General features: G+C 47.5%; 1 protein-coding gene across 1 annotated transcript in view; it reads left to right on the forward strand.

Annotated features, from left to right (window-relative positions):
- LOC147670583 (REST corepressor 2-like) overlaps positions 1-24,711 on the forward strand; it is a gene marked incomplete at its 3' end in the record, with an annotated part of 146,135 nt that overhangs the window by 74,733 nt on the left and 46,691 nt on the right. Inside the window, exon 4 of the mRNA XM_086948151.1 lies at positions 23,091-23,171. Coding sequence (XP_086804277.1) covers positions 23,091-23,171 — 81 coding nt within the window. The remainder of the gene's footprint in view (positions 1-23,090; positions 23,172-24,711) is intronic.

Raw genomic sequence — 24,711 nt, forward strand, 5'->3', positions numbered from 1 at the left:
AGAAGAGTAAGTGAACTGCAGGCTTTTACGATTCAAGAACCATTTATGCAGCTACACCAAAATAAAGTGGTTCTTAGAACAAACCCAAAATTCTTACCAAAGGTTATCTCAGCATTCCACTTCAATCAGTCAGTGGAATTACCGGTTTTCTTTCCAAAACCACAAACAGTAGCGGAAAGAGCCCTACACACACTGGATGTTAGGAGGGCCATATTGTACTATATAGAGAGAACACAAACTTTCAGAAAGACAAAACAGCTATTTGTTGCGTTTTCTCCCACACATAAAGGCAATCCCATCTCCAAAGCGGGCATTGCCAGATGGATTGTAAAATGCATTCAAATATGCTACTTAAAGGCAAAAAGAACATTAACTGTTCCTCCTAGAGCTCACTCTACACGTAAACTAGGAGCATCTATGGCATTTCTGGGAAACATTCCACTAGATGACATATGCAAAGCGGCTACCTGGGTTACACTGCACACTTTCACAAAACACTATTGTGTTGATGTGCACGCAACACAACAAGCTAGAGTGGGACAAGCAGTATTAAAAACATTGTTTCAGACAGTTGCAACAGACACGGGCGACCACCGCTAGGGAGAGAACTGCTGTATAGTCTATTCATAATGTACCATCTGCAGCCCATATGCCTCGAACGGAATATGCTACTTACCAGTATGCATCTGTTCTTGGCATAGAGGGCTGCAGAGTGGTACATGCCCTCCCAGCCTCCCCGGAAACCTGTGTCTGTTCCAACATTATCTTATTTAGATACACTTACATGGGCATTCTTATCTGTATTCTACTATACTACTCCATCTAACCCTACTATGGCAAAACAATCTAAGGATGGAGCCGATGCCCATGCGCACTACCAACTAAGGGAGGAGTCACCAACATACAAAAGACTCTCCAAGAGAAAAACAAAGTGCAATCATCCGAGCCCAACACCAGATGGCGATCTATTCATAATGTACCACTCTGCAGCCCTCTATGCCAAGAACAGATGCATACTGGTAAGTAGCATATTCCATACTTAACAGGTATTGTGTGATGTGGTCCTTGCACTCATACTTTATAATGTCACCGGAACTCCTCAATGGCAATATTGGGCCATATTATGCAGGTTTCAGTTGTGTCCCAGTAGCGGCTGCAACTGGGTAGTTATAGTTAAGTCCGCTGTTCCGTGGGAAAAGCGTTTTTTTGTGTTGCTAATAACCCTGACCCCGTTTGACAAATCTCCATGAAACTTCCCAAAAAGTTGCTACTTTTGGACTAGTTTGTGCATAGAAAGCTGATGTCCCAAAAAGCAAATTCCCCATGTATTTTCCATAGACCTCTTCAGCTATAGGAAAAACTGAGCAGAATTACACCAAATTTGGCAGGAAGGTAGATCATGGTACTCGTGTTTTTTTTATGTGGTGTAAATCTGTTAAGTAGTTTTTTTTTATTTTTATAAATGAGGATTCAAAAATATATTTATATCTTGACGGTTGGGTTCTGGGGACTCTTGCAAGAGCCCCTCAAACCAAATCAAAAAAATATGGCATTCCGATTGGCCTAGGGAGATTTTTTCCCTTGGACCAATTAATTCCTGCAGGAGTCAGACCTGATTGCTTGCCAGCAACGTCAGAAAAATGTTGCTGGCAGCCATTTTAGGTTTCAGGGACTTAGTTCCCTGTCCTGAAGTGGTAAATAGAAAAAAATATATATAGGGGGGCAGGATAGTGTTACCCTGCACCACTAGACCCCATGTGGGGGACACAGAGGCACCATCGACCACAGCAGGCAGGGAAACCTAAGTTGCTCCTGCCTGGCGGAAGCATTTTCTAAACTCCTGCCAAATGAAAGCATAAAATTAAGAAAAAAACTGCCCTGCTGGCACTGACACGTTCACCTAACTATAATGTTACTTTTAACCTTTGGTTTTTTTTAGTGAATATATTCCCACAATGTAGTTATACTTGGGTATGGGTTTCCCTAGTGAGTGTTTTTAGTTTTGCTAATAACTACGATGCCATTTAGCGCATCTACATGAAGCTTACCACAAAAGTGAATTCACAGTGGGTTCTTCATACAAAGTTTTACACCGAACTATCAAGAAAAGGGTCGCAAAACATTGATTCCATGTTAATTTCCATAGGAAACTTTGTGATACATGAAAAATGGCTCAACGCAACTGTATCAAATTTGGCATAAAGTTATACTTCAGACAGCAGGCTTTTTTGTTGTGAATTGGTGTAAATCTGTTCACAGCTAGTCTTTTTTCTATCTCGGCGTGGATAGCGCTGTGCTAATCCCATGCTTAAAGACTGATATTGAAAAATACCCAGAGTTCTCTGCTTCCTTTTTGCATAATTTATTCGCTATTCTATGCCTGAAGGTTTTTTTTTCAATATATTTATTTTGGGACTGGTACTAAGTGCCATGTGTGTACAGAGGACAGTGCCTGCATCCCCCCTCCCTGCTGTGCATGGCCAGAGCCCAGCCCCCCCCCCCCCCCCCCCAGTTGGCTGCACAGGCAGAAGTTGAGTACAGGTCCTGGCCTCCGGGAGCCTCGCACAGCAAAGGGTTGAGGGTCCATAGGGCTTGCCCAAGGTCGGATTTGTTACAGGGCGTGGCTAGAGGCCAGGCATTGCAGTTAACCATGTTGTGCACGTCCAAAAGCAATGTGTAGCAGAGGAACAGGCGGAATATGTAAAAAAAAAAATGTATAATATGAAAAATCACTGAAAAAACAAAGGTTAAAATGATGTTATAGTTAGGCATGGTAATACAATTTTAGCTTATGTTGCAAACAAAAAAACTGAAATTCACTGGGAGACCCAAAGGTTCCACTTGAGTTATACTTTGGTGTTGAAATTAGATAAAAACAAACATTTAAAAAACAAAGAAGGGGCGTGGCCAAGATGGCGGAGTGAGAGGACGCTTCTTCTCGCAGCTCCCCGATCCGACTAGGCCCAAGCCCTGAAATATAGCTTTTTCTCCCCCCCCCTGCTGAAGCTCAGCGGCGCAGGGAGAGGTGGTGTAACCCGATGCGAAGACTCTGATCCGGAACTGGCCTCAAATCGGCCTCAGGACAGCCCGTCGGACGGCATCGGAGGTCTGGACCGGGAGTCGGAGAACAAAGAGGCCGACCCCCGAAGCACATGGGAAGGCGATGCGAACAGCCACACGCCGCGCCCATCCTCGGCCGGTGTGCACCATCGGGGGAAGGAAGGCCCCACAGCGCCTGAACTGCCCTGAATAACAGCCGGAGGCCTGACGGGGGGGCCTGCTCTGGCGGTGCCGCTGTGGGCGGCACTCGAGGTCGTGGCTTCGGCCTAGTCGACTGAACGCTTGCTGGGAGTGAACCGAAGCAGACAGGGCAATAGCCTGGAGCTCCGCCCCTGGTCTTGAATACCGGGTATACCCTGGAGCCCCTCCGGACTGGAGGGCGAACAGAAGACGCAGCGGAGGCCCCATGCGACCCGGAGGTTCCGAAGCACGGATCAGCACATGCTTGCCGGCCACTGGCTGTTACTCTCGTGGCGCACGGCACAGCTGCACTGGAGTAGCCGACGAGAGGGGCGGTTCGAGAGGCTTCCGCCAGCGGACGCACCCGAGGGGTTCCGAGACGGAAAGGTAGGCCCCACGGCGTGGACCCTGTCCGGGGCAGAGCGAGGTCTAGCAGTGACAACGAGCGCGGAGGCGGCATCGAGGATCGCAGTTGCGGCCCATAAGCAGGAATTCGAGCGGAGACTCGCCGGGGCGACCTGATCCCTTCCATGAAGCGGAGTGCCTAGCGGAGTTTGCTACGACCGGAGACCAGCGGGGCCCAACGGACGGACGAGTGGTGTGACAGCGTCCGCAGTCGCGGCTGCAGCTGAGGCCTAGTCCGGAGGTGCTGGAAGCGGATTTCCCGAACATACTCGAGGCTACCGTTGATGACGGCCGAAGGTCCCTCGCTCGGCCCAAGAGGACATCTACAGAGCCCAGAGTGCCGAACCGAGGGGACTGCTGCACTCGTCCCAAAATGGCGTCCGGTAAAGGTACCAAGAGAGGGGACCACACTCTCCCAGAAATGCTTAACAGGACTCAGCAGAGAGGGGACAGGGGACAACCATCACCAAGCTCCGCCGGAGGATCGCAGGATGCGAGCGGAGGTGAACCGCCTGTCACTAGATCCTTCCTGGAATCTCTGTTCAGCACCCTCAGAGACGATTTTCAGACACTGAAGCAGGAAGTGGCGGGAGAAGTAAGGGAGGTGCGCAGAGAGGTAGATGACTTGGGAGAGCGAGTGGCCACGGTGGAGAGCACGAACCACCGACTCGACGAGGACATTGTGCAGCTGCAACAGGAGGTTTTGCGCCTGAGGGATCAGCATCTGGATCTTCAAACGCACAACGAGGACCTTGAAAACAGGTCACGGCGAAACAACATTCGGGTCCGGGGAATTGTGTCTACAGAAGAGGGCACGGATGTGGCTGGCTACTTACGAGAACTGTTCAGGGCGATCTTGAGCGAACCAGCGGAGTTCCCAGTACGGATTGATAGGGCACATAGGGTAGGAGCACCCCGACGTGCATCAGGGCCACCCCCGGACATTCTAGCATTTCTCCCAGACTTCCCGTTGAAAGAACGCATTATGGCGGAGGCACGGAAGCAACCCTCATTCACTTTCCGCGGTCACTCTGTGGCCCTGTATCAAGACTTGTCCGCTATCACCCTCCAGAGGTGGAAATAATTTAAGATTGCAACTGACTTTCTGAAAGAGCATGAAACGTCCTATGCCTGGGGACACCCCTTCCGCCTCATTTTCAGGTCGAATGGCACGATGCACCAATTGCGATCACTGCAAGAGACGTGCGAGGTTCTGGGAATCACAGCGGAGGAGGAAGAAACGACTACGCCAAGCCAGAGACGCGGTCCTAGAGACAGTTGGCAGAGGGTATCGAGGAGACGGGCGCCTGCCACCCCCAGGAGACCGGACTCACCCACCATTAGAGCCAGCATGGCGAATGCAGTTTCCGAAGTGGCCAGAGACACTGCTTCCAATGGTGACGTGGCGCTGACAGCATAGCAACGCTCCGGGGGGAGAACATTACTGATGTTGCAGGTTTGGGGTCCTGGGAGGATGGGGGTCATGGGGAGGAGTAAGTGGCCGGACGTCCACTTTGGTAATTCACTACAGACTTGTCCGCCCGGGACATGACTGGGACTGGAAATTGTTGGGGTTCCAGGGGAATGCGGAAGGGAAGGAGGGGAGGGGGAGGTGGGAGGTTGGTTGTTTGCATGAGGGGTTTGTTGGGGGGTAGGAGGAGAAGGCGAGGGGGGTGGAAAGGGAAAGGCAGTTCGAGGGAAGTTCAGGGGGAGTTGGGGGGGGGGGGGAGGGGGGAGGGGGGAGGGACAGGGACCGTCCAGTTCTTTTGATGCATTCACTCTGGCCTTACAGTGCTCCTACACACTACCTGCACCAGAGCCGCCCCTCCTGGGCCGTGATTCAATGCTTGAGCTCTATTTTTACCCACACCGATGACAGCCCTTAAGGTCGTCACCCTTAACGTGAAGGGGTTGAATAACCCTGTCAAGAGGAGAGCAGTGCTATCCTTACTAGAAAACACACATGCAGATATTTGTCTCTTGCAAGAGACCCACCTCCTAGCCCGAGGATGAGTTCTCACAAATTCCCAACATAATTTTTCTCCTCCAACACTACCAAGACAGCCGGGGTAGCAATCCTAGTGTCCAGAACATTTAAAGGGGAGGTCCTACATAAATTTGCAGAACAGAAAGGGAGGCTCCTAGCATATAGAGTCAAGTCGGGAGGTCTGGTGTTTACCATCGGGTCGATATAGAGCCCCAACGAACATCAGGAACGATTTCTTAATTCGGCCATAGTGGATATCACCGCCACCCCAGACAGGCACATAATCATAGGGGGGGGCCTGAACATGGTCTTCGACTCGTCCTTGGCTAGATCAGCACACCCGCAGACGGGGGAAATTTCACAGATAGGCAGATCCCAACTGGAGGAACTAGATCTCCACGACCTCTGGCGCCGCCTCCATCCCACCACCCGAGACTACTCCTATTACTCACACGCACATAAGACCTATGCAAGACTGGACCACCTTCTGGTCACGGGGCCAGTCTCTGACCTAGCCATAGCCTCCGATATAGGGGTTCTATCCCTGTCGGACCACGCCCCTGTCACGGGCGCATTCCGACTACCAACGATGTCCCCCTCGCGTGGGGTCTGGCGCCTCAGGAATACTCTTCTGCATAAGAAGACAGTGGTGAAGCACATACAGGACTCGGTATGTGATTACCAAATGCACAATGATAATGCTGAGACCACCCCGGCGACACAGTGGGCAGCATTGAAAGCGGTACTCCGGGGGGAATTCATTGCTATTTCCTCGGCGGAGAATAGAGAACGACAGCAAAAGCGGGACGAACTCACCCGTAAAGTGCGTGAACTGGAACAGGTGCACCAGAGAATGGGAGCCCCCAGAATCTGGAAGCAACTTAAGGCAGCGAGGAAACTCCTGTCAGCCTTAGATATGGACAGAGCGGAATATGCTGCGCTACGCTTGAAGCACGCATATTACATGGGTGGCGATAAGTGCGGCAGGCTACTGGCAAACAAGCTCCGAGTGGCGCAACAAAGACATTTGGTAAAGGAACTATCGATCTCCGCTTGGGAGACAGCTACGGAGGATAGCCAGATAGCGGAGGGTTTCCGCCGGTTCTACGCTGACCTATACACGGGCGAACCCCCATCGGCAGAGGCAGATTATTTGAACTCGGTTGACCTTCCCTCTCTCACTCCAGAACAAGCAGAGCACCTTGAAAGAGACATTCGAGTTGAGGAGGTGATTACAGCCATCTCCAAACTCAAACACAGGAAGGCTCCGGGCCCGGACGGTTACACATCACTTTTCTATAAAACATTCTGCTCCGTGCTAGCGCCGATCCTTACACGCCTCTTTAATTCATTCTCCACCCCTGGAGCTATCCCTCCAGATCTACTCCAAGCAATGGTATCGGTCATCCCCAAACCAGGGAAGGACCGGACTCCGTGCAGCTCATACAGACCGATCTCTCTTTTGAATATCGATCTCAAATTGTACACTGGGATCCTGGCGGCCCGCCTGGCACTCCATCTGCCGGGACTAGTGGACCCAGATCAGGCGGGGTTTGTCCCCGGGAGGCAGACGGTGGACAATACCAAAAGAGTGGTTCATATCCTAGAGAAGGCCTCCCGGATACCCGGGGAGAGAATCATGCTGGCTGTCGACGCGGAGAAGGCCTTTGACCGGCTATATTGGCCCTATTTGGAGAGGGTCCTATCGAAAGTGGGCATAGGGGAGAAATTTCACACTTTAGTATTCAATTGCTACAGATTCCCGTCTGCAGTGGTATGGGTGAATGGCTGCAGCTCTCAAAGATTTGCGATGGAGAGGGGCACCAGGTAGGGGTGCCCATTGTCCCCACTGCTCTTCGTACTCTATATGGAGCCCCTTGCCCAAAGGATACGCCAAAACCCGGATGCGACCGGAATACGGATGGGGAGGTATACGCACACCATTAGCCTCTACGCAGACGACATTATATTGACACTGGCTGATCCAAGGAGGGCACTTCCGGCGTGCATCGCTGAGCTAGAGAACTTTGCAGCTGTCGCAGTCTTCAAAATGAATATGGGGAAGTCGGCGGCCCTCGACGTTTCGTTGACTGCTGCCACAAGAACCGACTTGCAGGACCTCTTCCCCATGCACTGGTCTAGAGACCTGGTGCCCTACCAGGGCATACTACTGGGACCCACCCTACCCGCCATGGCGACCGCTAACTACGCAGCCTTGGGAAAGAAAATTAAGGAGGAACTAAGTCGTTGGAACAGGGGCACACTGTCCTGGCTAGGCAGAATAGCCGCAGTGAAGATGACCATCTTGCCACAGGCACTATACCTGTTCCGGGCTCTGCCGCTCCAGCCCCCGAAAGGATGGATCCAACAGACTCAAGCGGACCTTGCACGCTTCATCTGGCAGGGTCACAAACCCAGGCTCAAGAGGGCCCTGTCCACACTGGCCCCTGAGGCTGGGGGACTGGGCATACCGGACTTGCGCAAATATTTCCAGGCGGCACAGTTGTGCTATTTGGTGGAGGAGAGCAAGTGGGAGTCAGATAAACACTGGCTTTTTCAAGACCAGGCGGTTGCGGGCAGGACTCTACAGGAGGTGCCCTTCTTACGTAGGGCTCACAGTCCCCCCAACTTGTACGCGCCTTTTATCACACGGGTCCCGATGAGAGTGTGGGATGCCACTAATGCGGTGCACTATCTTACTACCTTCCCCTCGCCGTTCACGCCGTTGGTTGAGAACCCGGATTTTCATCCCGGGATGGAACCTTGGGCCTTTGCGCACTGGCGGGCTGCAGGATGCAGAACGCTGTTTCACGTGTATACCCCGGATGGCGTCATTCCGTTTCAAGATTTCAGGAGGGAATATCATTTGCCCGAGACGGAAAGGATGCGATATATGCAGGTGCGCCACTGGGCGCTGCAGCCGCAGGTGCGCGAATCGGCAGACAGGAAACTCCTGCCTTTATGAGAAGTGGCTTGTGAAACGCACCTCAGACACAAAGCTCATTTCGGATCTATATAAATTCTTGCAGCCTTCCTCCTCTCATCTTTATAACCCAGGTAGGGAACGCTGGGAACGAGAACTGGGGAGGGCCTTAAGTCACACGGATTGGGACCACATTTCCTACCGAGCACGACACTCAGGGTACCACACAGGACTTACAGAAACGTTTACTAAGGTATCCACATATTGGTATTACACACCTGAGATTACATGAAATGAATCGTAACCTCGAGAACACTTGTTGGCGGGCTTGTGGGCAGATAGGCACACTCACACATGTTTTATGGGACTGCCCCCTACTGTGCCCCTATTGGAAAGAAGTCTTAGACGAGATTAATTCAAACTTCGACATTGAACTGCCTCGCTTCCCTGCATATGTACTGTTGGGCTTGCCCAACTGGCTGATGTACCCTCTAAAGTCTCGTAGGGGGAGGCAGATTGCGATAGCACTGGGTTCTGCAGTTCAAAATATACTAATTCACTGGCGCACCACCACACTCCCCTCCACTACGGGTTGGCTGCATAGATTGTGGCATGTTCTGGGGATGGAGAAGTTGTCGCTCATGGTGGCGGGAGAGGTGGAGCAGTTTAGTGACCTGTGGCAGCCGTTTCACTCACTACTTGTTACGGAATTTAAAGAACTTACATGCCCCCGATATCTTCGATTGTTGAGATTAACTTCACCAGCGGATTCAGTTAACCAATGAGTCTAGGATTATGAGCAGCTGAGAGGGGAGGTGTGTTGTGGGAGGGCGACTTTAGCACTGGACGGGAGGGGAGTAGGAGGGGTTCGAAGGAATGGGAAGGGAGGGGGGAGTTATGAAGGGGATTGTTTATTTTTGAGGTTATTGTTGCAGCATACACGCCAAGCGCCACACTTGGATGGACATTACGATTGCAGAGCCTTTGCGAGCTGGCTGCGCTCCTAAATGGTTTTGCCATAAGCAATGATTCCCTGCGACAACTGTTTTTTATTTGTAAATGTCTCAATAAAGTGCTTAAACATAAAAAGCAAAGAACCACTGGAAATTGCTAAATATGATTTACTGAGCTACGAAGAACTTGTGCCCTAGACATGCACAGATTCTGACCTTGCATATTACATTACTCATGACATTTTAAATGACATCATTGATTACATCAATTATAACACCAGCCATATACAGCATAGTAACTTAATGTACACGTGTGCATTACTGGAGGCAGGTGATGTTGGGCATGTTGAAAGTTATATGGTGGTTTGTTTGCAAATCACTACTGTGTAAAGGTGCAAGTATTACTCCAGGTTAAACAAGGTAAAGCTTGAGAACACTTGATGACGTTTGCAGAAGTATGCTACAAAGAAAGTTGTGGCTTAAAGCAAAAGCCTGTTACAAGAAATCTGTGAGAAACAGCAAACTTTCTGTTGACCATAGATTATCCTATGTAGCAAAAACATTTACACGGTGTGGATGTTTATTTCCATAACTTGGCTAGAAATTTTGAAAATTTGTGGATTAATAATTGAGAATGTAGAGGTGACCCACTTAGAGGTGGTTTATCTCACAATGGCATTGTAAGCATGGCCCTCAGGTTGTATGCCATGGTACCCATCTCTGCAATGTGCACAGTTTTTTTCCAAAAAGGGAGCTTTGACCATTGGGCCTAGCCGAAGTATTTTCAGTGGCAAATTTGCACTGGGTGATAGGGTGTTTATGTTGGTGCGGTGATCTCACACAGAAATGTAAGGAAAATGTGATTTTCATTTTTTTTGGTAGCTAAATATAGGTTTGCTGGGGATTCTGGGTTGGAAAACTGAGGATTCACACAAGCCACACCTCCCTGGACTGCCCCGGGTGTCTAGTTTTCAGAAATATGTATGTTTGGTACGTTTCCCTAGATGGCCGCCGAGCCCAGGACCAAAAATGCAGGTGCCCCCCTTGCAAACTACGTCGTTTTGTAATAGTTAATTTTGATCTCTCCACAAAATGTTTTGGGCCCTTGCCTGTCACAGGTACTTAGCCCACCCACACAAGTGAGGTACCATTTTTACTGGGAGACCTGGGGGAACGCAGGGTATAGGAAATTTGTCAGCACAGTGATCACAGAACTTTCCCACACAGAAATGTAAGAAATGAAAAAAAATCCAGCTAATTTGCACTGGATATTAGGTAGGAAAACTTTGAGATCCACGCACGTCACACCTTCCTGGACTCCCCTGGGTGTCTAGTTTTTAGAAATGTCTAGGTTTGGTAGGTTTCCTTAGATGGCTGCCGAGCCCGGTATAAAACTCAGCTGACCCCCTTGTAAAACAGTCTTTTTGTAATCGATAATTTTGAAGTTTCCACAGTACGTTTTGGGCCATTTTCTGTCACGGGCACTAGGCCTACTCACACTTGTGGGGTACCATTTTTATCGGGAGACTTGGACAAATGCTGGGTGGATGGAAGTTTGTGCCTCTTATTTTATTTTTATTTACTTTTCTTATAAAGCACTAACAATCATCCAGGTAGGATATCACAGCGCTATGATTGCTAATGTGCATGAACCGTTGGCATAATTAGAGTTGGGTTTAGTCTGGATGGGGGAAGAGGAAAGTTTTTAGCGGTTTCCTAAATGCCAGGTGGCATTCTGTGAGTCGGAGGGCCGTAGGCAATTTGTTCCACTTGATTGCAGCGATGTGGGAGAAGGCACGCTCACCCATCCTGGCTTTCTTTACCCGACATGTTTTTGCACGGGCCGAGAATGGAGAGCGGAGGTTCCTGGTGGGAGCATAGAACTGAATCCTGTTTCTGAGGATGAGAGGGCCTGTCTTGTGCAGTGCTCTATGTGTTATACACAACATTTTAAAAGTTGCTCTTTGCTTCATTGGTAACCAATGGAGATCACGCAGACAGCTCTTGGCTGAGTCAAGATTCACAGATTCTAGAACTTTCCATCACAGATATTTGAGGAAAATGTTTTTGTTTTACAAAGTTTGAGGTTCGCAAGGGAATCTGGGTAACCGAACCTTGTGATAGCCATACAAGTAATCCCATCCCTAAACACTCGAGTGACACTCAAAAGGGTAAAGCTAAAGCCCCGAGCGACACTCGTAGGAGTGAAGCTAAGTCCTCGAATAGAACACTTAACGAAGGCAACAGCAACCAAGGACAGACAGCCGAGCGGATCCTTCGAAAAGGACTCCCAATCGGCAAAAGCCCTCGAAAAACCAAGAACGTCGAAGGTTGCCCTCGAAAAGGAAACCTCGGCGCCGAAAAAGGAAGGGCCTACATCGACTGCCGCCGAGATGGAGAGGAAGAAGAGGAGGCTTCAGGCCGAAATGGCGAGCATCCTGCAGCAGAAAAGGAACTTCGACGAGAAGATGAGCCAATACACCATCCTGCCGAAACCCGCGCTCAAAGTCGAAAGATGACGAGGATACCGAACTGCCGTAAACACCCGAATCAGTCGATGAACAGGAGGATGAAGTCTATTATTTCGAGGGCAAAGGCGACGAAGAGCAGCAATCCTACCGGGACTCTGCGTCCTTGGAGGCACAAGACTTAGAATGGCAAGATCTCGATGCAGAATCGCCGGAAGAAGGGGTAGACACTTACCCTTCGAGGCACTCGCCGCCAAATGACATAGGGATCTACAATATGGTCTTCCAAAAGGCTGTACAGACGTATGGAGTGAAAATGGAAGAGTAGAAGCCCAAGACATGTTTTCTCCTGGAGTCTCTACTGCCTCAACAAACTAGGAGCAAATCCCTGCCCATGCTACCTAGTGTGCTGGATCAAGGAAGAAAGGCTTTTAAGGAACCAGCAGTATGCAAGGCTGTGACTCCAAGAACAGAGAAGAAGTATAAACATTCATCAAAGGACCCTGCATACATCCAAGGGTCAGTACCAGCTGACTCCATAATTGCAGCAACTGCTCGGAAGAGGGCCAATGTGCCCACTAATGCCGGACCACCTCCAGACAAGTTGAGCAGGAGGATTGATCTCACAGGGAGAAAGGTGGAGAGAAGTGCACAATAGATTGGCGCATTGCAAACTCCAACACCCTGATCAACAGGCATGCAAACCAACACTGGGAAGAAGTGGGGCAACTCCTGTGCGCTTTACAAAAATGTGGATTACCAGACCAGTACCAACAAAGAGCAGCTCACCTGGTGAAAGAGAGCAAAAGCATGGCAAACACATGCCTAAAATCGGCATTGGATGCTGCAGAAACATCTAGCAGACTGATGACGATAGGAGTGACCGAGGGAAGACGCATGGCTCAATTTCTGGATTCAAGCCAGAGGTGCAAAGCAACATCCTGAATATACCTTTTAACAGAGAGCAACTTTTTGGCACACCAGTTGACGACAAATTAGCGCAGCTCAAGAAAGACAACAAGACAGCAAGGTCCATGGGAGCGTTGCAGTTCAGAGGAATGAGAAGGGGTACACCCACAAGAAGGCCAGGTGGTAGGGGAGGCAACGTGCCTACCACATCGCACCAGATGTTCCAGCAAGGCTTCCAAGGGAACAACCAAGGTCAGCAGCAGCAGGGACCGCAGCAGCAGAACTGGCAGTACCAGCCCCGAGGACAGTCCCTTCGAGGGCGCGCAAATGAACGAGAACAAACGAGAAGAGTAGGCCAACAGCCTTCATCCAAGTGACTTCACCAGGAAACCGACCCCCCCCTCCCCCCCCCCCCCCCCCCCCCCCCCCCCCCACGCCGGGCAACACCTCGGGGTGGGCAGTGAGACATAAGAAAAAACTGCAACCGAACGTTCAACGACAAACAGTACCTCCAACACTCAACACTGGTGTGGGGCAGAATAAGAAACTTCATCCAGGAATGGAGGAAGGTCACATCAGACAAAAGGGAAACTAAACATCATACAATACGGATACTGTATAGAGCTAGATAAACAACCTCCAAACAGAAAACCAAGAAGAAAGGCACACTCAGCAAAGGAACTCTCGCTCTTGCGACTAGAGGCGCAAGAGCAAGGAGGCAATAGAGGCGGTGCCACAGAACCAAAGGAACAAAGGGGTTTACTCCACTTACTTCCTGGTGCCAAAGGTGGACGAAATACTAAGACCAATCTTAGATCTAAGTTTCATGAACAAATTCATAAGAACTCAAAGATTTAAGATGACTTCCCTACAAGAGGTAATACCACAAATACAACAAGGGGATTTCATGGCCACTATAGATTTAAAGGACGCATACTTACACACCCCAATCAACCACAAACACAAACGCCTACTAAGGTTTGTGATCAACCAAAGCCACTACCAGTTCACAGTACTGGCATTCAACCTGAAATCCGCACCAAGGGTGTTTACAAAATGCCTAGCAACTGTCGCAGCAGGCCTATGAAGCAAGGAATACACATATACCCCTATCTCGACAACTGGCTCGTAAAGGCAAGTTCGTACAGCCAATGCAAACAACACATCCAGCAGGTAATACTAACACTGACACAACTGGGTTTCTCAATCCATTGGGAAAAATCGTCAACAGAACCAGAGCTAATCAAGATATTCTTAGGGGCAGAGATCGACACCATACAGGCCAAAGTGTTCCACAGTAGGAAGAGAACATTGGCGATACTGAAGGAAATACGTCATTACCGGAAGGGGCAAGTTCTGACAGTGAGAACGATGAACAAGCTGATGGGAATAAGGGCGTCATGCATCACCTACTCCAAAATATTCGACTGCACATGAGACCATTCCAGGAATGAATACAGCAGCAAAGGTCACAGGCAACTGGGAGTTGGGAAGATCTAGTGGTTGTCACACACGCAATGCATCAGGAAATAGCGTGGTGGAACAAAGAAAACATATCACAAGGGAAACCATTCACGCAACCAACTCCAACAGTGACCATCACAACCGACGCCTCCCAGTTGGGGTGGGGTGCGCACATGAACAAGCCCTTGGTGAGGGGGCTATGGTCTCAACAGGATGGGGTCAAGCACATCAATCACCTGGAACTAATGACAGTGTCCTAGCCTTAAAAGCCTTTCAGAAGGAGCTTTAAGGAAAAAAGGGTGTTAATCCAAACAGACAACACCACAACTATGTTCTAAATCAACAAACCAGGAGGCACACAGTCAGTAGCACTATCCGGACTAGCGCAAGAGATATGGTCATGGGCCATTCCACTAAGGATAGACCTGCTAGCAATACATTTCCCCGGAAGGGACAATGTGGAAGCAGGCAGAGGTCGGCAGGCAGACGGTATTTCGGAAGTGGGGTAAACCTCAAATAGACCTATCTGCAACACACCAAAATGCCAACACTTCGCATCCAGACAACCCGACCGTCGGTCACAAGGGAATGCGCTATGGATAAGTTGGTCTAAAACATTTGCATACGCTTTTCCCCCGATACCACTGATACACAGAGTACTCAGCAAATGCAAGATCAGCAACATGCCACTGATACTAATAGCACCTCAGTGGGTCAGACAGTCATGGTTCTCACAAATAGTGGAGATGGTGCAGGCACCAGCGCACAGATTCCATGAACGAAGGGACCTGTTAACAATGCAGAACAAAAGGGTGCTACACCCAGAGCCAGAGAGCCTCAGCCTGGCGGCATGGCTCCTGAAGACCTAAAGTTTGCACACCTCAAACTACCGGCGAGCCCAATGGCAGTGCTCAGGGAAATGCTACATAGCAAAATAGGGGAAATTCTCAGAATAGTGCATTAGAGAGAAACTGCAAAGGAAAATCACAAGAGAGTCAACAATACTAAAATACTTAACACATCTACTGTAAAGTAAACTAAGCTACACATCCCTAAGGGTGCACTTAGCGGCGATAGTGACTTACACAAGAGGAGAAACGGGGAAAAGCTTCTTCACCTCCCGAGTAGTAAAAAGATGTTCGAGGCATATGAGCTGCAGATCACTTACATTGTGCTTAGATTGCCATCTGGTGTTGGGCCCGGATGTTTGCATTTGTATTGGAAAAGTCTTTGGAAGTCACGAGATAGGTGACTCCTCCTTTTGACAATAGTGCACATGGGCATCGACTCCATCGATGGCGGAATAATGCAAAGCATAGTGAATCCAGAAAGTCTTCAAGCTGCAAAACTACACCGACCGGTAAACTATACGTTCCAATGCACCGTAACACTGGCTAACAAATAGCAAGTTTTCGCATGTGGTAGAATGAAGTCCCTGTAATGCATCACACTGAGGGCAGCCTTAAATGCAAAAATCAACCAAGCAGCAGATAACCATTGATGATCTAGAGAGGTCTCAATTGAAACTAGTTTTCTGGCCTACTCTCCAGAGTCAAAACAAGCAGGTAGTGCTTTTTAAAGCCCCTAGTACTACAACCAGCCTCTTCATAGAATGTACAATCAGGTTAAACACCTGTTAGTATTCATAATCACAAAGAGTACTGGATGAGTAAAGATATTCCAAATATCAAATGTCAATATACGTCACTTTATAAATAATATTAGTCGAAGTCACACAACAGTTATTTTTGCATGAAATATACAGAGTACACAACAGTCAAATTCTTCAACTTGGCGATTTTATCCTTGTTCCTTTTTAAATCCAAATATATTTAGTTGTATGCAGGTCACAAAACGTGGCTTGCACCATAATTCTGAAATGGTCATCTAACGGTCATCTGCCATTATAACGCAAAAGATGAGCTTTGGATTGTTCATGTATACCCTACTCTCCACAACTTCATCTCCTGTTCCCCTCCTTGAGGTGTCTGATGGTAGAAAGCCTGCATGATGCCTCCTTCACCCCTTATTTGCTTGAAAGGCTCTAATGCAAGAAGTCCTTCATACTTTGCTGCAAATTGTAGTGACCCGATTCAGTTGCGAGATTCAAATCGGGCAGTTCCGACAGTTTATTTCCGGTTACTTCTATACACACCTCACAAGGCCGAAGGTGTTGCTTCCATGGTGTCAATTTTTTATATCAGGATGGTCCTGCGTATTGGGCGCAGGTATAGTATTGGGTGGGTAGGGCTATCTACAAGCTTAAGCCTTGGGACGGGGATAGGTGTTATGCACTACAGTAAAAATGTAACGGGCTGACATTAGCCAGCAGGGCCATCTTGGATGACAACCAATTGTATTTGTAGAACACTTTTATTAAACAAAAAGGTGCCAGGGCGCAGCAGCCACGGTAGTGTTTTACATACAGCAGTCACAGAAAGATTTAAGCTGGCAGGGCTTACCATGGGAATGGGTCACACCAGGCACTAGACCCTCTTTTACACAGGCGCAGATGACTGATCGAAGCTCCTCTTCGACCTTCTTGAAAAAATAGAAGGTGGTCATTTACTCACTAGAACCAACGTGAGAATAAATTAACAACATCCAGGTTAATAGGATCACCATTTGAACACATAGTACACTAAGCACCTATCATAAAAAACTTTTAGTGGCAGTCCCATTTGCTTGTAGTGAGAGTGAAATTCAGACCCTGACGGCAGACTTATCATTTGCAGAGGTCCAACATACAAATATGTAGCACTGCTTCAACCCCTAACCTATCGTCTTGTTAAGAGGGTATTACTTGATAATCAATACACAGCGTGCGAGTCTAGCTCCGAATACTACGAAATAAAAATAAAAGTTACTTATGTTATATTAACCGAACCAGAATTATGGTTGCTACAGAGCTGATTTATCTGGGAAAATGTATGGTTTTGTCTCATAATCTGACATTAGTCTCAATATTTCTGAGCTGAGGTTATAGATCTCTGGAGGGGTGGTTTCAGAAAGGAATAGGCTGTCCTAGGATTGTTTTTTCATTTTTTCTTTGGGATTCTTTTTTCATTTTTTTCTTTGGGATGCTAGATAGCGGGGATTAAGAAAGTCTCAGTGTTGCAGCAAAGTAGCATCTTTCTCTCAAGTATTATCTGGTAATTGTAAAAAAGACTTTGTGTCATACTGAGAATCTTTAATCTGTACACGGTGCCACGGGGAACCAATGAGGTGCGCAGATGATTAAGTGATTAGTGCGGTTTTATCGTTTTTTGATTCCACATTGAAAAAAAATACAGAACAAAATGGAGAGGACACAAATTTCGCCACTCAACAATCCGAATTAATTTGCGGGAAAAAATCCCAAAAACAACCATGAATAAACATGTCTGGGATGGTCTCCATTCCATGTACTGGTAATGTAGGGATGGTTAGAAATATCTGAGGTGGTCTTCATTCCATGTAGTGGGAATGTAGGGATGGTTAGACCTATCTGGGGCAGTCTTCATTCCATGTAGCGGTAATGTAGGGGGATAACATGTATGGGTGGTCTTCATTCCATGTGGTGGTAATGTAGGGAGGGATAGACATGTCTGGGGTGGTCTTCATTCCATGTAGTGGTAATGTAGGGATGGGTAGACATGTCTGGGGTGGTCTTTGTTCCATGTAGCGGTAATGTAGGGATGGATAGACATGTCTGGGGCAGTCTTCATGCCATGTAGCGGTAATGTAGGGATGGATATTTATTTATATATTTTGAAGTTTTTATATAGCGCGAACAAGATCTTTGCAGATATCAGAGCGCTTTACAGAAAAGTAGCAAAATAGGGTAGGTACATGAAGGAGTATAGTCAATCAGATAAACCAATAGAACAAATAGACAATCAGATAAACAAATAGTACAAATAGATGCAGAGTCTCAAATAGATCCAAAGTAAAAATTCAGGTGAATTTAACCATTCTTTCTTAAAAAATGCAGTGGAGGGGATAAGTCTGGTTTCTGGAGGGAGTGTATTCCAGATCCTGGGTGCCATTACTGAAAAGGAGCGTTTATATGTTTTTTCTTCCGCAATCTTCGAGGTTTCAGAAGAAGATTTTTTGTGCTTCTAGTGGTTCTTGAGCCACCAGATATTGTCAGCTTCTGAGTGAGGTAGCCGGGTGAGTTGTGGTGTACAGCCCTGTGTGTCATGCAGGCAATTTTCAGATGTATTCTGGCTTCAAAAGGCAGCCAGTTCAGGGATTTTAAGTCGGGGGAAATATGCAAGTGTTTTTTTGATCCAGTGATGAGTCTCGCTGCAGCGTTCAGAGAGGCTCTTAGGGGTGCAGTTGTAGATAGGGAGAGTCCGCAGAGGGCGACGCTTCCGTAGTCTATGCGAGGAATGACTAGGGCTTGTACTGCAGTTTGGAAGTCCTTGGCTGGGAGGAAGGGTTTAAGTTTCCTCAAGGTATTGATTTGGAAATTAGCTCCCTTAGTTGCCTTGCTGATATGCTGCTGCATGTTGAGATGGGCGTCCAGTGTTATGCCTAAAGATTTCGCTGAGTCCACGATGGTAGGTTGGACATTGAGTGCAGTTAGGTGCTTAAGCCAGGTTTGAGTGGTGGAGATTTTCGTGGGAGGCGAGATCAGAAGGAACTCAGTTTTCAGAGCATTGAGTTTGAGGTGGTTATCGGCAAGCCATAATCGGGTGTTTTTGAGCGTTGAGTTCAGAAGTTTGATGTCTTCTGGGGATTGTACTTTGAGATATAGTTGGGTGTCGTCGGCGTACATGTGAAAGTGAACATTAGATACTTGTAACAAGGTGGCGAGAGGTTCCATGACTAGGTTGAACAATGTTGGGGATAGGGAAGATCCTTGTGGGACACCTAATGTTACAGGCACTGGTGGGGACATCAAGTTGTTGCTTTTGAATTTCTGAGACCGGTTATGCAGGAAGATAGTGAACCACTTGAGAACAGTCCCAGATAGACCCATTCTGGTGTTTAACAGCTCGAGTAAGTTCTCGCGTTTGACGGTGTCAAATGCTGAGGAGAGATCAAGTAGGATGAGGAGGCAGGTGTCGTTTTGATGTAGGATTTGGAGGGCGTCCTCTATTATGTGTGTCATGGCAGTTTCAGTACTGTGCCCTGCTCGGAAGCCTGATTGATCAGTTTGACCTCCTCAACCCTCAATGTGTTTTGTAAATTGGAGTTGTACGCATTTTTCCAACAGTTTGGCAAGGGTGGGAATATTGGTAATAATACGGTAATTGTTTAGGTCCGTAGGGTTGGCTGTTGGTTTCTTAAGTATAGGCGTGACTTGTCCCACTTTGAGGTAGTCGGGATGATTCCTTGTTGAAGTGAACTGTTAATAATTTTGGTCCAGAGTGGGAGGAGCAATGGGATGAAGTCTTTTACAGCGTTAGCAGGAAGGGGGTCTGTGAGGTGATTAGAGGGTTTCAAGGTGCCGAGCAGTTTGTCAATGGTTTCTTCTGAGTATGTATCAAAGGACAACCATGCAGCATTTTTTTTTTGGTTCAGTGGGTGTTATGCTGTGGGGGTTGGAGTAAAGGCTTGCGTCATTGAGGAGATCGCTCCTTATGTTATCAGTCTTTAGATTAAAGAAAGCAGAGAAGCCTTCACAGGATGGTAAATCGCCCATTGTGCTATGTGATTGTTGGGGTTGTTCCTTGGATTGTGCTTTTGATTAGTTCAAATAATTTTCTTGGCCGGTTTTTGCTTGGTCGAGCTGGAGGCTGAAGTCTGATTTTGAGCGCTTGATTTTCCTAAAGTAGGCGTTTCTCTTTTTCTTCAGAGTTTTAAGGTGCAGTGCCGAAGGGGCTGATCTCCAGGTGCGCTCTGCCATTCGCATGGCCCGTCTGTCTTCGTTGAGTCTACCATCGTACCATGGGTTAGAATTCTTAGTGGAGACTCTTTTCAGTTGCAAGGGGGCGGCCTCATTGATTATTGAAGTCATAGAGTTGAGGTAGTGGTCGGTCAAAGATTGAACGTCAGAGGCGCCGGTAGGGGGAAGGAGGAGATTGCAGCTGTGGGAAGGTAAAGAGTTTGGGTTGAGTTTCTTCAGGTCCCTTTTCCAGACCTTTGATTTGGTGGAATGAACCGGGTTAAATTTAACTTTTTCATTGATGAAGAACGTGATAATGTGGTGGTCTGACCAGTCACAGAGTAGGATTGACCCAAGTTAGGTAGAGTCCTCTTTGGAGATAAGGTCGAGGATAGAGCCTTTGTCGTGGGTCGGGCTGTTGCAGATTTGGGTGAGGTCAAGAGCGTTGAGAAAATTTTTGAGACTATTTACCACCGCATCATTGTGATCGTTCCAATGGAGATTGAAATCACCAAGGAAAATTTGAGTGTTTTGCCATCCGGAATTGGTTGAGATTGTGTCCATGAGTTGTTGGGTGAAGATGAGGTTGTCCCCAGGTGGGTGGTAGATGACGTGTAGAGAGCATACAGGTTTGCCCTCGCTGATGACATCGAGGCAGATGTATTCACAGGAGGTAAGAGAGGGGGAGGTGACTCTAGTAACTGAGAGGTTGCTCCTATAAATACATGCGATTCCACCGCCTGTCTTGCTGGACCTGTCAAGTCGAATGATGTGGTAGTTGGGGGAGGGGGGGGGAACTAGTATGTCCATGATAGGTGTAGAAGATTCAGTTAACCAGTTTTCAGTCAGGATGATTAGGTCAAGGTCCAGTGTTTTGATGAGATCAGCGATGTCGGAGGAGTGTCTAGGGGCAGATCTGCAGTTGAGTAGTGTGCACTTGAGCCTGGGGGTGCAAAGGGTGGTAGAGGGTTCTAGAGTGAGGGGGACTTTTTTTAGGTTATTAGGGACGGAGCCTCTGTTGTTTTGTGTGGGGTGCCTAAGGGGGTTAGAGTGAATCGTGGGGATGGAAAGGTGTGTGGTGGCTATGTGGTTTTGGGGTACTGGGTCATAAGAGCGGAGCAGGATGCGTATGTCGTGGTCCGATAGTGGATTGATGGTGCGTCGGGGGCGGTTGGTGGGATTGCGAGCGGGGCAGTCTTCATTCCATGTAGCGGTAATGTAGGGGGGGTAACATGTATGGGTGGTCTTCATTCCATGTAGTGGTAATTTAGTTAAGGCTAAATTACCACTGTCTGGAGTGGGCTTTTTTCCATGTAGCGGTAATTTAAGGAAGGATAGATATGTTTGGGGTGGTCTTCATGCCATGTAGTGGTAATGTAGGGATGGGTAGCCATGTCTGGGGTGGTCGTTATTCCATGTAGTGGTGATGTAGGGACAGGGATGTCTGGGGTGTTGTATTCTGTGCAGTGGCAATGTTGGTGTAGGGAGGGAAGGATATGTTTGGGGTATTCTGTGCAAGGGTAATGTGGGGAGGAACAGAAATGTCGGTGGTGTTTATTCTATGTGGTGTTAATGTAGGGAGGGAGAAACGTCTGGGGTGGTCTTTATTTCATGCACTTGCAGTGGGAGGAGGGCTACACGTCGCTGCTGTTCTGTATTCTGTGCAGTGAGATCATTTCTGAAAATATTCCTTATTCCACATAGCGATGCGGTGAGGAAGGGAGAGAGAACAATGTCAGGGGGGGGGGGTCTTTCTTCCACGTAGTGATAGTGAAAGGAGGGATAGAAATTGTCTTATGTTTTTTTATTCTGTGAAGTGATGCGGACAAAGTCCCTGCGAATTTTAATTTTATTTCACAATCTTACAGAGAGGGATATAGAAGTGCCTGGTCTGGGAATATTCCTTATTCCGTGCACGGAAAAGGAGGAATAGAAATGTCTAGGATGTTCTTTATCCAGTGTAGTGGTAGGAGGTGTAGAGAGATGTAAGGGCGTGCTTTATTCTGTGAAGTGGTAGTATATGGGGTGTTCTTTATTCTGAGCAGTGATCGTGAACACGTGTTTTTGGCTGTTCTTTATTCAGTGTAGCGATTCTGAAAATGTTCCTTATTCCGCGTGGTGATCCAGTGGAGGAGGGATGGAAATGTCTGTTCTTTATTCCACCCAGTTACAGTGGAAGGTTGGGATTGGCCAGTCGGCAGGAGGTCCATATTATGTGCAATGAGAAAAATTTCTGGAAATGATCCTTCTCTCACAAAGTGATACAGTGAAGGAGGGTTAGAGATGACTGGAGTGTTTGTTCTTTATGCTACCTAGTGATGGTGATGTGAAGTATACACGTCTGCGGCTGTTCTGTATTCTGTGCAGTGATCCTGGTAGACCTGCTTGACAACATTCCATAGTCCACATGGTGATAAAGTGAAGGTGTTCTTTATCCAGAGTGGAAGGAGGGATAGATGTCTGCAGCGGTTCTGTATCCCTTGCAGTGATGGCCATTTCTGAAAATCACCCTTATTTCACAAAGAGATACAGTGAATATGGGTTACAAATGCCTGAGGTGCTCTTTATTTCATGTACTGATAGTGAAAGAATGGATCTACATGTCTGTAGGTGTTAACTGTTCTGTACAGAGATAGTGATGGAAGTGTCTGAAAATGCGCTTTTCGCGCATAGATTAAAGAAGTAAGATGACTGGGGTGAGCTGCAGGACGAAGCGAGGTCAGCATTTTCTTGCACGGGGGAGTGTTCGAAGGCCCATTTTAGACCCGTGCTTGCCCCACTGTGAGGTGTTGGCTCTCAGCATCGCCTTTGGCTAGTAGGGTATATAGGCCTGGACCCTGTTGTCGTGCACTGCAGTGGAACAGTCTGAGGCTGAGATCCAAGACATGCCTGCTTACACATCTCTCGTCTCTCTATTCCTCTGCAGACAGCCCAGCCCGCTTCAGCAACAAGGAATTCAAAGGGATGCTGGTTTGGTCTCCCACCCCCTGCGTCTCTGACACAAAGCGTGAGTATGCACTCTTCCCGCCCTCCCTCTCCTTTGCATCGTCTTTGCTCGGTGTGACTGATACTATGCCTGCACTCCTACGAGCCTTCTCACCTTCTGTCTCTCATGTTACAACCACCTCTCACCTGGCAATCTCGCGACCTCGTTTGGTGTCTCTTGTTTCCACCTCCCATCTCTTCGACACTACTCCTTCACCCTCCTTTCTCCGCCACGCCTACCTCTGTTGGTTTTTATTTTCCACACTCTCCCATCTCTCCTGCTACTCACCAGCTGCTCTTCTCTGATTCCCTTTGATTATTCTCCTGTCCCTTTGTTCTTCCCTATCCTGTGCACCCTCACTTTTCTTACATGACTGGTCCAAGCGAGGGAAGCAAACACATCGAAAGTGAGGACTTTTATACAAAAGAGGCCAAGGCAATATACAACTAACACCTTTGTGGGATGGATTGGTAGTAGCTCAAAGTGATGCAAGGAACCAGAAAATCAGCCCCTTTTAACTTCCAATCAGGAAAATAATCCTTGAATATTTACAGATTCAAATGTCTCAGCACTACAATTCAAATGGCATGTAACAAACTTTGTTTACAACAATTCAACACAGGATATATATTTCAGCACACACATTATATAGAATTCACAGCCTGATGACTTTGTTTGGGAAAGACTTCTTTATTCATATTCTTTTTCTTTTATTCTGTTTATAAAAATATTTTTTTCTTAACTTCAAATGTAGTCCACTTGTTTCGTCACTACGGGCTTCTTCCGGGCTTTATGTATGGATCCTTCTATGTATAGTAATGTATTGTATTGTAATTGTATTTGTATAGGCCTTACTACCCCAACAAGGTGTCAAAGCGCTTTTTCGGCAAGCAGCACGCTACTCCGAGACCCATAGAGGTGGTGGATAGGTTAGTTAGTTATTTGGATTCGGAAGGATAGCCGAAGGATAGAAGAGGAAAAAAGGATTGTCTTTATATAGCGCTTGTTACCTCTGATGGGGTGTTGAAGCACCCTACTCCGGAAACCCATCAATGATTAGTGGTGAATTAGTATGATGAAATATGAAAGTAATTTGAATGGTGGATATTAGTCCGTTATTTGAAGTGAGAAGGATAGCGGAAGGATAGAAGGGGAAGAAAGGTTTGCCTTCATATAGCACCTGTTACCCCCTGATGGGTGTTAAAGCGCTTTTCTGGCGAGTAGCACGCTACTCCGAAACCCATAAAGGATTAGTGTTGAAAATGAGTTTAGTGAAATACGATGTAATTTGAGTGGTGGATATGTTATTCAGTTATTTGGATTGAGATGGGTAGGTGGCGGGACAGAAGAGGGAAAGAGGCTTGTATTTATATAGCGCTTACTACCCCTGATGGGGTTTTGAAGCGCTTTTTTGGCGAGTAGCATGCTACTCTGGAACCCATAAGGATTCGTATTGAATTAGTATGGTGAAACATGAAATTAATTTGAGTGGTGGATATGTTACTCCATTATTTGGATTGAGAAGGGTTGGGGAGGGGTAGAAAAGGGAAAAAGGTTTGCA

The sequence above is a fragment of the Lissotriton vulgaris genome, unplaced genomic scaffold (assembly GCF_964263255.1).
Source record: "Lissotriton vulgaris unplaced genomic scaffold, aLisVul1.2 SCAFFOLD_623, whole genome shotgun sequence".
Lineage (NCBI taxonomy): Eukaryota > Metazoa > Chordata > Amphibia > Caudata > Salamandridae > Lissotriton > Lissotriton vulgaris.